General features: G+C 39.7%; 1 protein-coding gene across 1 annotated transcript; it reads left to right on the top strand.

Moving 5' to 3' along the window:
- The first annotated feature begins 2,471 nt into the window (after positions 1-2,471).
- LOC137296081 (26S proteasome non-ATPase regulatory subunit 6-like) lies at positions 2,472-10,486 on the top strand. The gene is made up of 8 exons (XM_067827743.1): positions 2,472-2,638; positions 4,497-4,702; positions 5,081-5,226; positions 6,817-7,036; positions 8,292-8,400; positions 8,821-8,989; positions 9,601-9,706; positions 10,274-10,486. Exons 1-8 carry the CDS (start codon positions 2,494-2,496, stop codon positions 10,340-10,342), a joined length of 1,170 nt encoding a protein of 389 aa, XP_067683844.1. The 5' UTR covers positions 2,472-2,493; the 3' UTR covers positions 10,343-10,486.
- Positions 10,487-12,450: the final 1,964 nt, after the last annotated feature.

Genomic DNA, 12,450 nt, shown 5'->3' with positions numbered 1-12,450 from the left:
GGTGGGCATGTTTTTTGTACATAGAATGCTTGTGTGTGTGTTGAGGGGGGGGAGCCATTTGTTTTGTCCTAAGTCTTGAAGGAGGAGCTACCCCCCACCTAGTGATAAATTATGAACGGTCCCTTAGTTGATTTCAGCTGCGTTGTCGTCTCTAAATTACATACTTTAAACGTCTGCCAGGTGTTGGGGTATCTTTTTCTCCAAGTTTTCTCATGTCCCTCCTTCATCTTCCATAGGTCATGATATGTACTACGTAACCACATACATGTATACTTCAGATATACAGTTCGCTTTTCTTTTCAAGATGCTAAATTTAATACTAATCATCCATTTATCTACGCAGAAAAGCGACGGTTTCATTTACATAAACTGTCCTCGTTCAAGGCAAACTGATCTGCTGCTCTAATGATGTGACAACGACAACTGACATGTTTGAGAGGCGTCAGTTAACAAGAGCGTGTGATTACGAGGGGACAGACCAGAACGGCAGCATGGCGTAATGCAGAAAGTGTACTTTATCGCCTGATAAAGTGCCTTAGATCGTTTAGGTGAACATCTTAAAACACCCTGGTCATTATCTAATCTTCAACTCCATGTCCCTGAGAGAGGTTACACTACGTTCATGGATCTGTACAAGACATACTTTGCAACACTTCCTGGAAAATCATCGGATGAGTGTCTCTTCTGTTCTCTCCAGCCATTATGGTGTTATTGAACTTCGCATGCACTTCTTCATCCCCATTGTTCAGGTGTACCCTGTCTGACAGTGTTGGAGGTTCATGAACAGCCTCCGTTTGTTTGTTTGTCTCCACACTCAACAATATTCCTGCTATATGGCGCGGTCTGTAAATAATCGAGTCATAAACAAACAACCCAATGATAGACATCATGAGCACCATATACGCAGTTAGGGTACAATGACATGCATCAACCAAGTCAGCGAGCTGGAGACTAGATGCTATCTGGTTCTTCTCGGGCCTACCAGATTTTGTCTCACGGGATATTTGACATAAACAAATACAGTTCCACCAATGAAAAATCTAGAGGCCATGGTCGTTTGACTGACTGAGTGTCATCATACCCGATGGTTTGAATAATGCTTATAAAAATAATCAGTGGTTTGTCTGACGTGGGTATGTACAGACCGCCATGTAAAGTTGGAATATTGCTTGTTGCGACATAAACCAACAAACGCTATTAGCATATTCTGAGGCGTGAAGGGGAGACTACTGATCAGCCAAATATCGCAAATCAAATATTGAGAAAGCTCCTCAATCTCTAAATCCACTTGTTTTCATCTTCAGATATATTGTTAATGTTACTTAAAGGCCACGTGCAACGTTCAGCACAATTTTGCAGATTCTGGTACCTTTCGGTATGCACTTAAACCGAAAAAAATCATCAAAAATGCCAATTCAACCTGTAAAGTTGAAAAAAACGAGATGAAAAAAGCCCGCGAAATCGGAGTTCAAAGGATTCACTAATTTTCTCCAAGCGCTGGGGGAAAACGTGGTTTCAACAGCTATGCCCATAACGTATGCGCAGTGAATGGGTTCGCTGAGCTTGAAACAGCATGCCTGCCCGGAGTATGAGGTCGTGAGCAGTAGTCTAATCTTGGTTGTGTACACAAACGAGTAAATAATCTACTCGTTACATAAAAAAACCATGTTGATTGTGATAAGCAGACTCTGTCACAGAGAAAACTCAATGTCTGGTTTATTGACACTATATGTCTACCGGCCTGTCTGCTAATAATAATATACAATGTACAACTTCAATCTTTGACCACATGCAATTTGAAATTAACACCCATCGGGCCCATAACTCATAAACAATGGGCCGGCTAAGCGTATCGCTAAGCGTATCTGCAAATGAACCAGTGGCCAATGAAACGGCGTCGCTACACTTGAGTGAACACCCACTGGCCCTGACTGGGTTCGGTATCGCGCCTACTTCGTTTCCCCGCCCTGTGATGAATTTGCAAATTATCATGCTTCAAACTCTTTTATAACGAATTTCGGTTTGCCGAATGCCATTTAATAGTGACACCTGAGATTGTCAAAAACGACATACAGATTTCAAAATACACCCATAAGCAGGATTCCTATTTTGTTTCCAATTTCTTTTAAACGCGTCCTTCTATGAATTTCACAACAACATGACCTCCGTACGTATAAATTACGAAATTTGACGAAAATCATAAGAGATCAAACTTGAGTTCGCCGTGTGAGAACGCGCAGAATGTCGACTTTTGTTACTGGTTGATAGGAAGTTAGCATATTTGTGCTATGTATCGCAGCAATGAAAACCGTCTAATTTAATTTGTGAATAAGTCTATACGTTTCTGATTTTGAAAAGATAATGTTGATTATATAATTTTCCACAGTGAAATAGCAATATCTGTTGAGTAATGCATATATGGTTTGATAAATACATATAATATAACACATATTTAGTCCGTATTCATTTCGTGACGTCACTTCCTTCACCAAAATGCCGGCTGAAAATCTCGAGGAGCAGGGTTTACCTAAAAACCCTAACTTAGAGCTAGCACAGTTAAAGTTTATGTTAGCGTCGGACAAACATAAACATGACAAGAGTATACAAAACAAATTGCTTGAAGCTATCAAGACAGATAGTGAGTTGATCATATTTTCCATCTTCAATTTTGATGTGTCATGTTCAAAGTGCCCATAATAAAGCCTGAATGATAATGTATCCTAAAATCGTGAGACCTTTCTTATGCTAAATACGTAATTAGAATGTATATACCCAGTTTGAGTAATGTTTCTTCATTCAGTGAGAAATAGACTATGGTTCGGGTATGTAGTTTGGTCGCCTTAGTAATAACATGGTAGTATTAGTAAGGACGCCGATCGAAAAAAGGATTTAAGGATTAAGAAATCTGGAAAAACAAAACAAATGAATTATTGGTGTGAGATTAGTTCATCATTAGTGTGTGAGTGGACATAGCTTGTTTACTTGAGTACTTAATATTTCAGCGATGTGATGGTAAAGAGTAAATATTTTGGGGCCTGTAATTTTGGGGTCAGTAGTTGACTATTTAAATTCCTCTTTTTACCAGGTTGAGGAAACGTACAGATCTCTCTGTAATCGGTCGAACGGGATATTATAGGCCAGCCAAGCGGGATATTATAGGCCATTCGGAATATTGTACTGTAGGACATTCGCACTATAGTTGGACTTGTTTCTAATTATTTCACAAACTGTTAATTTCCACCCGAAATGGTACATTTGATCATAGACATGAACAGTTAATGGACTCCTCACCTTAAAAAAAACAACAATGTTTGGGGGCAAAATTGAAATTTATGTAATGTTCAGGAAAAGAGGTTTCATTAAGAACACAATTTTTCATAGATTTTCTCTGAGAACTAGAACTGAATATCCATGTCATTGATTTTCAGTGAAAATTGTCAGAAATGTTATGGACTCATTCTTAATGAGCAGTTTCCAAACAACTTTATTTTGAGAATGAAGATTTTTATGGATATCAACTTCTTATTATGACAACACAACGTTTTGGAGTTAATGCTTATTCCTTCATCAGGTCACCTGATGAAGAGTAAGTCTTCATCAGGTCACCTGATGAAGGAGTAAGCATTAACTCTGAAACATTGTTTTCTCATAATAAGAGGTTGATGTCCATAAAAATCTTCATTGTTATGTATTTCACTTCTAAGTGCCCTTCAAAGACTTAACGTTATTTTGTGATGAAAATTCTCAAAAAGGGTTTGAGTGAAAAACTTAGTACATCAAAACTTGAATCATATTAGTGTCCTCATGCAGAAATGCACCACCTCAAATTTTTATAATAAATATCATAATTAAAGGCTGATCAGCCAATAGCAAAATAGGCAGGATGACCTATAGTATCCCATTTGGCCTATTTTAGGCAGATTGGTAGGTTGCCCCAGCTTGTTTACATTTATGTTCATGCCATTCAAATAACTTGAACATCTGTCAATGTCTGCAGCAACTTTTGTTGACTTATTTTCTTACATGACACTTAAAGACGCATAGGGTTAGGTTTGTGTTAGGAGACATCAGAACTGAAATGAACTCAATTATGATAGAAAATGGGTGGAAAGTTCTGAAAATATTTGACTCAGGAACTTTCAGGATGTGGTTACAATTTAGGGGATAATGCATCATTTCAAAGTGGGTATCACAATGTTGCATCATTAGATCAAACAATAAATCACCCCATCAGATTCAAACATTGGTCCACACAGGATTGAAAATTCATAAGCCAATAAGTGTAATTAGATGATTCAATTGTTATCAACATGTTGTCTTGGTTATGGCAAAACTCTCATTATGCTTTTGGTGTGGTCAGCTAAAGAAGGAGGGTAGGATAATATGTTCTCTTTTGTAAGGTAGGTTATGGTCTGTATAATATGTTCTTGCATTCTGTCTTGGTTAACAAGGTCAACATATAGGAAATGTCCATAAATGTTATTTCTGTTGCTCAGATATGGCCCCATACTATGAAGAGGTCTGTAGAGACTTGGGATGGAGCCTAGACAGCAAGCTCCTCCAGCAGATGAAGGCAGCTAATACTGACAAACTGAAGAAGCTGGATGAGGCTATTGAAGATGCTGAAAAGAATCTTGGAGAGACAGAGATCCGTGACTTCATGTTGGAGAAGGCTGAATACTTAAGCAAGATCGGAGATAAGGTAGCCAGTGTAGGGATGTGTATGTTGATACGGATGTTCAAGTGATTACATTATTGATACAACTACGTTATTGTGTCCCCAGCTTTTACCGTCTCAACCATTTTGGGTCCATCTTATATAACTGGTCAAACTGTGCTAATTTTATGTGTATACCATGCAACAGATTCAGCTTATATTGGTATATGTAGTGTTAAACTCATAATAATGCTGGACGTTGTAAGTGTAAGTTAGACATGAATTGTTAATTAGTAGCATGTGTAGGCATGTCGTTATGATTGACAAATCATGTGACCAATCAGCAGTAGATTTAGTCTTTCTCCAAGGACAAGCAACTTGTTGATCGAAATGTTATTAGAATTTGGTTGTATTGTGTTACAGGATGAATGCCTGTCCCAATTCCGCAAGACGTATGAGAAGACAGTAACATTAGGCTACAGACTCGATATTGTATTTCATCTCATTAGACTAGGGTTGTTCTACATGGACCATGATATCATCACAAAGAATCTGGAAAAAGCACAAAGGTAATCTATGATTTTGTTTTTACATCACACCATCTAAACATAAACCACCCCATGAAATATTAATGTGATTATGTGTGGGGTATATAGTGTGGTTCAAAGAGCAGTGGACACAATATAGATGAACTCAAGCATGTTACACGACATAGTTATAGACTTGAGAGTTCTTGGATGAGTCACCATGTTTGGTAGTGTGGTTCTAGAATATCTAGGACTTGAATCCAGCTCCACAAACAAAGCACATTTAACATGTTGTATAAGCTTAGGCTAGTAAGTTTTTTGAAAACTGTCCCTGTTAACCTTCAACCTCAAAGACAGCTTGGGTTGCCATGTTTTGACATTGCTATATGAGTGAAGCATACCATTTCATCTCACTCTGTTCTGTTTCATTTATTCAAAATGAGTGAGTGACTTAAGTTTAGTGCCACACTCAGCAATATTCCTGCCATATGGCAGTATACAAAACAGTAAGTAATCAAGTCTAGTTCAGACAACAACACGTGCATCGATCTGAGCAATTGGGAACCGATGACAAGTGTCAACCAAGTCAGCGAGCCTGACCACCCAACACCGTTAATTGCCTCTTATGACAAGCATAGTCACCTTTTATGGCAAGCATGGGTTGCTGAAGGCCTATTCTACCCCGGACCTTCATGGGTCTATTCAGAATGACATGCCGCACTATTAGTACCACAATATTGAGTGTTGCAGTAAGTTATCAGCACCCATTCTTTTCAGAAGAATGAACCAGTGATGACTTGACTGAAGTCATATGCTTCAGACACATGCCCCATCTGTATGTAAAAATGCCCAATCAAAATTTGGTATTTAACAAAACACTGGATTCTGTGCTTGCTGCGCTGATATTTATCAAGATCATGATGATTGGTATGTTTTGTTTTTGTGTCAGATTGCATGTGAACAAAGTGGAATATTCTTAAGACTCTTTAAAGTTCACTGTATCATTGTATTTTGGCATCCTTGCTATTGTCCTGCTTTTCTCTGTAACATCTGTGTTACTTTCAAATACTGATAAGGTCTTGAATATAATTTATAAAAGGCTATCTAATTATAAATTAACATGATTAAAGCTGAATATGGCAAGCTGAAAGTATTGGTAGTGTATGAAATAGTGTCTGCCTGGGGGCCCTCTGGTTGCTAGTTACATCACAGCTTTATTTCATAGCCAGGCCTGTGGGCCAATACATTTTCCAAGGGTATACATTTGACCATGTCAGTGACTACAGGAAATATTTGTAAAATAATTTACAAATGTGGTAGCTAGACAATGTCTGTTTAGTTCATGATCAATCAAACCATAACTTCCACATATCAGCCTGCCCATTTATCATGTTTATCTAACATTAAATGTGATTGGTCTAGAGAATGCTTTCAGCCAATGAACAGTGTTGTTCTTTTCTGATAGTTCATAAATTACATTATTCGAACACCTCTCCGGTTCCTATTTTTAATACACGACTGGTTAAATGTTTACAGGGACAGTAGCATTGTTCAGTTAGCAGCCCGGTGGGCTTCCTGTTATTTTTAGGAGTTGCATACACTGGTATTGGGCATGAATACTGTCTGTTTCAGTTTGATAGACGAAGGTGGTGACTGGGACAGACGTAATCGACTGAAGGTGTACCGTGGTATCTACAACATGTCGATCAGGGACTTCAAGAGTGCAGCCAACTTGTTCCTGGACACAATAGCCACCTTCACATCATATGAGTTGATGGACTACCACATGTTTGTAACCTACACAGTCTTCTGCAGCATGATAGCGCTAGAGAGGCCAGATCTCAGGGAGAAGGTATGATTTTTTTGTCTATGGTCATGTCTTTTCTTTAGATATGCTATTCTGTTGGTAGATGCTATATGATGATAATTTCATCCTTAGATTTAAGGATGACGAGCCTGTGAAAAAGGTTAGAAGTGAAGTTCAGTATCCCATACTTGTCCTAAAATACGATTGACGGGATCTGGTGGTTGGGCTCGCAGACTTGGTTGACACACGTCATCATATTCAGTTATGAAGCTCATGCTGTTGATCACCGGATTGTCTGGACCAGACTTCGTTATTTACAGATCACCACCATATGTATATAATTACAGACCGCTGCCATATACCTGGAATATTGCTGATTTCGGTGTAAAACTTAACTCATTCACTTTAACTTAAAGTTTATGGTTGAATGGGCGGCAGCTGTGGCCGTCGTCAAAGGTGTTGCTGTTTGCTGCCTTTGGTATGCCAGACATCAGTGGTCATTGGCCGCTGATATTCTTTCTAGGTTTTTCACTGACATGCAGATGCCAAGAGGCCACTTGAGAAAGCTCTTTTGACACCACAACAATATACGCCTATGTTAAAGTATAAAATGTCTAAGTATGAAATTTATGATCGTCATAGCTCTATGATCGCATTGTGCAAATGGGCAAAGGGACTGCATCACTTCAGACTTTCTGACAGGGAATGAAGTGTTTATTACTATGATGTTAGAAAATGTTGAATATGTTGTCATAATTGGACTCTGATCAGTATCCTTGAGTGGATAGGGTCCTTAGATCATTGACTTTGCTCCTGCAGCAGTTTTATCTGGGGTCCTCCATAACTTAAAACTTTGAACTCCAGGGAAATGGCTTTATGCTTAGTTGTGAACATAGTTAAAAAAATGTAGTGAATAGTTTCACTGTCAAATGATCAGTGGATGATGTTTTGCTGGACAACCCAACATCTGAGATGGAGTTGGGCTCAAATAGTCTTTGTGAACTAAATTTGCCAGTAATTTCTTGTCCTTGTGAATACAACTGCTCTGGATGATACTTCTAGTGTTATTCACTGTATTGTCTGCACAAAATTTAATTATTTACAGTGCTCCATCGTATACCTGCAGCATAAAACACCATTCACTCACTGATTAGCACAGCAATTATGATTGGTGATTGGTACCTGATGGTTGCTGCTGATAGTTTGTAACTGATATTCTGGACCTTTGCAGCAGTACATTGAAGCAACACATGTAGGTTTTGATTTGTTTGTGGAAATTATACTCAGCTAATTCTTGCAGGTTGTTAAAGGATCTGAGATATTAGAAGTTCTCCACAGTCTTCCTGATGTCAGGTCGTATCTCTTCTCCCTATACGACTGCCATTATGGAGATTTTTTCAGGGCTTTGGGTAAGGTCTTACATTATTCATTACACTCCCAGTTATTCCCAGCTGACTGGCAGTTAGAGAACTGTAGCTGCATCACCAATATCTCAATTATTTGAGAATACTCTTTTTAACATGTTTAATTGCATTGCATTATAACTAAATGCCTGTTTCTCTAATCAATATATGAACTCTCCTGGATATTGAATAGTGACAGGAATACAAACCGACATGACTCTGTTGGATGTTATGCTGGTATTGATATCTCTTTACTTTGTGGGAAGGAGTTCCATTTGGATTAATAATATTTTAATTGAGGTTTTCAATTGAATCAGCTTGGTTCTGTTCAGTCTGTATGTTAAAATCACTGAATACTGAATACCTGTGTGGCAGTGAATCTGACACTCTACCCTCCCTCTCTTATTCACATGCTTGTGTTTGCAGCTGCTGTTGAAGAACTGATGAAGTACGACCGCTACCTGTATCCACACTTCCGCTATTACGTGAGGGAGATGAGGATCATGGCGTATGCTCAGCTTCTCGAGTCCTACCGCAGTCTTACTCTAGACTACATGGCTGATGCTTTCGGGGTTACAGTAGACTTCATGGACAGGTGCGTCTGGATAAAAAACCCTGTAAAATCATGTAATGTAGTCTGTGATGTATTTGAGGCAGGATCAATGTGTATTTTATGACATTTTCATCAAGCGTGTGATAAGCATTCACTCATTGCTTTATATGTTGATGCAGATGTTAGAATCCTCACTGAAAAATGTCAACATTTGTAAACGGCCCTATCTCACTCTCAGCAACATCTAAATGCCCCTCTAAGAAATGTGACCCATGAAGGTCCTGGGGTAGAATAGGCCTTCAGCAACCCAGGTGACTATGCTTGTCGTAAGAGGTGACTTATCAGGCTCGCTGACTTTGTTGACACATGTCATCGGTTCCCAATTGCGCAGATCGATGCTCTTGTTGTTGATCACTGGATCGTCTGGTCCAGACTCGATTATTTACAGACCGCCGCCATATGGTTGGAATATTGCTGAGTGCAGCGTAAAACTAAACTCACTCACTCACTCTAAGAAATGTAGTGCAGTTTTGTTTGGTAATGGAGAGGCATCAAATCCAGTTCCACAATGTGCATGCGAATAGCTGGTCCCCTACATGCATGAAGTGATGTCTGTGTCAGGTAGTCTGTAATTGTAGGGATTGTGTTGACAGGGAGTTGGCTCGCTTTATAGCAGCTGGGCGTCTTCACTGCAAGATTGACAAAGTGGGAGGGATTGTTGAGACCAACAGACCAGACAGTAAAAACTGGCAGTACCAGGTAAGAAATTCTGTACTTTCTCAGGAGACTGTTCTACATGTGATGTGTGTGACTTTTACAGCAGCATACAAAAAAAATGAAATTGCACAGAAAATTAAATATTTTGAGACTTTCTTGTCAGATATTGTTGTCTGTTGTATTTCTTGTTTATCAGTTGGAGGAAGCAGTGCAGAGTTGTGTCCCTCAGACTTGTTAGAAACTTATGATTCTGGGTTTGATTCCCAGTTACCCCCAAATAGTTCCAAGGTTTGTCGGCACCATAACCATGCTTGTTGGTTTCAAAAAATGTTGTAAACATCTGAGCTGTCCATGACTATTCCCCTACGTTTCCAACAGAGTTACTTCCCTTGGTCTGTCAACATGAGTGTTTGTTCAGACTTAGAAATACATTTAACATGTTCATTTCAAACCCACCCTGTGGTTTTGTCAACTGAACAGAAGTATTATAATTTTCAAGCACTTGTTTTCCAGACCAGCTGTTGATTATGTACAGGCTTTGAACTGTCTGCATTGTTCTGTAATGCTTACTTTTGAATGGCATGTCATCCCCTTGCATTTTCATTGCAGGCAACCATCAAACAAGGCGACATCTTGTTGAACAGAGTCCAGAAGTTGAGTCGAGTCATCAACATTTAATGTTAGGATCCAAGTTTTTGTACATAAGTCCACATCATCATGCTGTCATATTTATAATCATGAACACACCCTGTGCTTACTTCATGTCAGTCAAAATGTATGCATTCTTTGTTTCAAGGTGTATTAAAGGTATCAAACAGTCAATTCAGTAATTGTTTGAGTTTTTACTTTCATGTTTATTGTTTAACGCCACACTCAAAACTGTTTCCAGTATAGGACCATGGTCTGTAAATGATGGTGTCTGGACCAGACAATCCAGTTATCAACATTATGAGCATCAGTCTATGCAATTAAAATAGGATTACGTCTGTCGACAACGTCAGCGAGTCTGATCACCTAAAACCTTTACGACAAGGTGATGGGTAACCAGCTGGTTAAAGCATATGCTCCTCATGCCAAAGACCCAGCTCTGATTACTCACATGGATACAATCTGTGAAGCCTTTCTCAGGTGTCCCCAGCTCTGATTACTCATGGATACAATCTGTGAAGCCTTTGTGAGGTGTCCCCAGCTCTGATTACTCACATGGATACCATCTGTGAAGCCTTTCTCAGGTGTCCTCAGCTCTGATTACTCATGGATACAATCTGCGAAGCCTTTGTGAGGTGTCCCCAGCTCTGATTACTCACATGGATACAATCTGTGAAGCCTTTCTCAGGTGTCCCCAGCTCTGATTACTCATGGATACAATCTGTGAAGCCTTTGTGAGGTGTCCCCTGCTCTTATTACTCACATGGATACCATCTGTGAAGCCTTTCTCAGGTGTCCCCAGCTCTGATTACTCATGGATACAATCTGTGAAGCCTTTGTGAGGTGTCCCCTGCTCTTATTACTCACATGGATACCATCTGTGAAGCCTTTGTGAGGTGTCCCCAGCTCTGATTACTCATGGATACAATCTGTGAAGCCTTTGTGAGGTGTCCCCGGCTCTGATTACTCATGGATACAATCTGTGAAGCCTTTGTGAGGTGTCCCCTGCTCTTATTACTCACATGGATACCATCTGTGAAGCCTTTCTCAGGTGTTCCCAGCTCTGATTACTCATGGATACAATCTGTGAAGCCTTTGTGAGGTGTCCCCTGCTCTTATTACTCACATGGATACCATCTGTGAAGCCTTTCTCAGGTGTCCCCTGCTCTTATTACTCACATGGATACCATCTGTAAAGCCTTTCTGAGGTGTCCCCTGCCATGATGTTGCTGGCACATTGCTAAAAGTAAAACCACACTTGCTCACAGAGACTGAATAGATGATAGGTACTGTTGTTGCAATAACACACCATTGTTGGAGTCACTGGTCTTGATATATGGCTGTCACTTGGATGACAACACTCCTCTGTTACTGCAATTTGTTTGTGATGTAATAAATCTTGACGTTCTGGCACTATTTGACCATTTGATGTCTTTTTAAGACTGATAGAGGAAGTCATGAAACGGGCTTAATGCATTGAAAACTCTGAGCTGTTCGGTGCTTACTTTTCTTCTGGAAAGTACTATATGCAAGACATGGTCCTACTGTAGACAACGCAGCATATGTTTAATGTGCCTGATTTGGTTCAGTTTTATTTTATCTCGAGGGATTTCCGAGAACGTGATATTCCCAGTATCCGTTTCTGAGAGATGACTCTCGGTGGTGTAGTGGATAGTTCATAGAAGATCGGCGTCTCAATCCCGCTCACATCTTGACAGGAAATGTACCGTTTTCCACCCTCCTCATCCTCGGGACCTTTCGTGTTTAAGTGTGTCTTCAGAGTATCCATTTGTAGACAATGGTGCAGCCTGTTAGTTGGGCGTTTTAGTTAGGGCAAGTAAAACCCTGTGCACGCACCTGCGATCGATCTCAACCTCAACCTGACTCATAATTTCGATCACTCGCTGAAAAGGCAATCTAAATGAGTACGTGTGTATTATGGCCCAGGATATAGATTTTCGAAGCTCTCTTAGCGCTGAGATAGTCGTAAGTGCCATACATTAACACAGACTTACGACTATGTTAGCGCTAAGAGAGCTTCGAAAATCTAGACCCAGTTCCACAAAGACGTCTTAACTTTACTACTAGTGCTAACCGGGGTTATAACAAGGAAGTTACTATCACCTTCACGTTGAGAT

This window comes from Haliotis asinina, chromosome 9 (genome assembly GCF_037392515.1).
Source record: "Haliotis asinina isolate JCU_RB_2024 chromosome 9, JCU_Hal_asi_v2, whole genome shotgun sequence".
Lineage (NCBI taxonomy): Eukaryota > Metazoa > Mollusca > Gastropoda > Lepetellida > Haliotidae > Haliotis > Haliotis asinina.
The sequence above is the reverse complement of the archived record's forward strand: the minus strand, read 5'-3'. Positions and strand labels throughout refer to the sequence as shown.

Bases quoted from the DNA above. Each gene is read 5' to 3' on its own strand.
- LOC137296081 (XM_067827743.1), top strand. From the start codon at position 2,494: ATGCCGGCTGAAAATCTCGAGGAGCAGGGTTTACCTAAAAACCCTAAC. The intron at 4,703-5,080 runs GTAGCCAGTGTA...ATTGTGTTACAG, and splicing joins TAAGCAAGATCGGAGATAAG to GATGAATGCCTGTCCCAATT. The intron at 8,990-9,600 runs GTGCGTCTGGAT...TTGTGTTGACAG, and splicing joins ACAGTAGACTTCATGGACAG to GGAGTTGGCTCGCTTTATAG.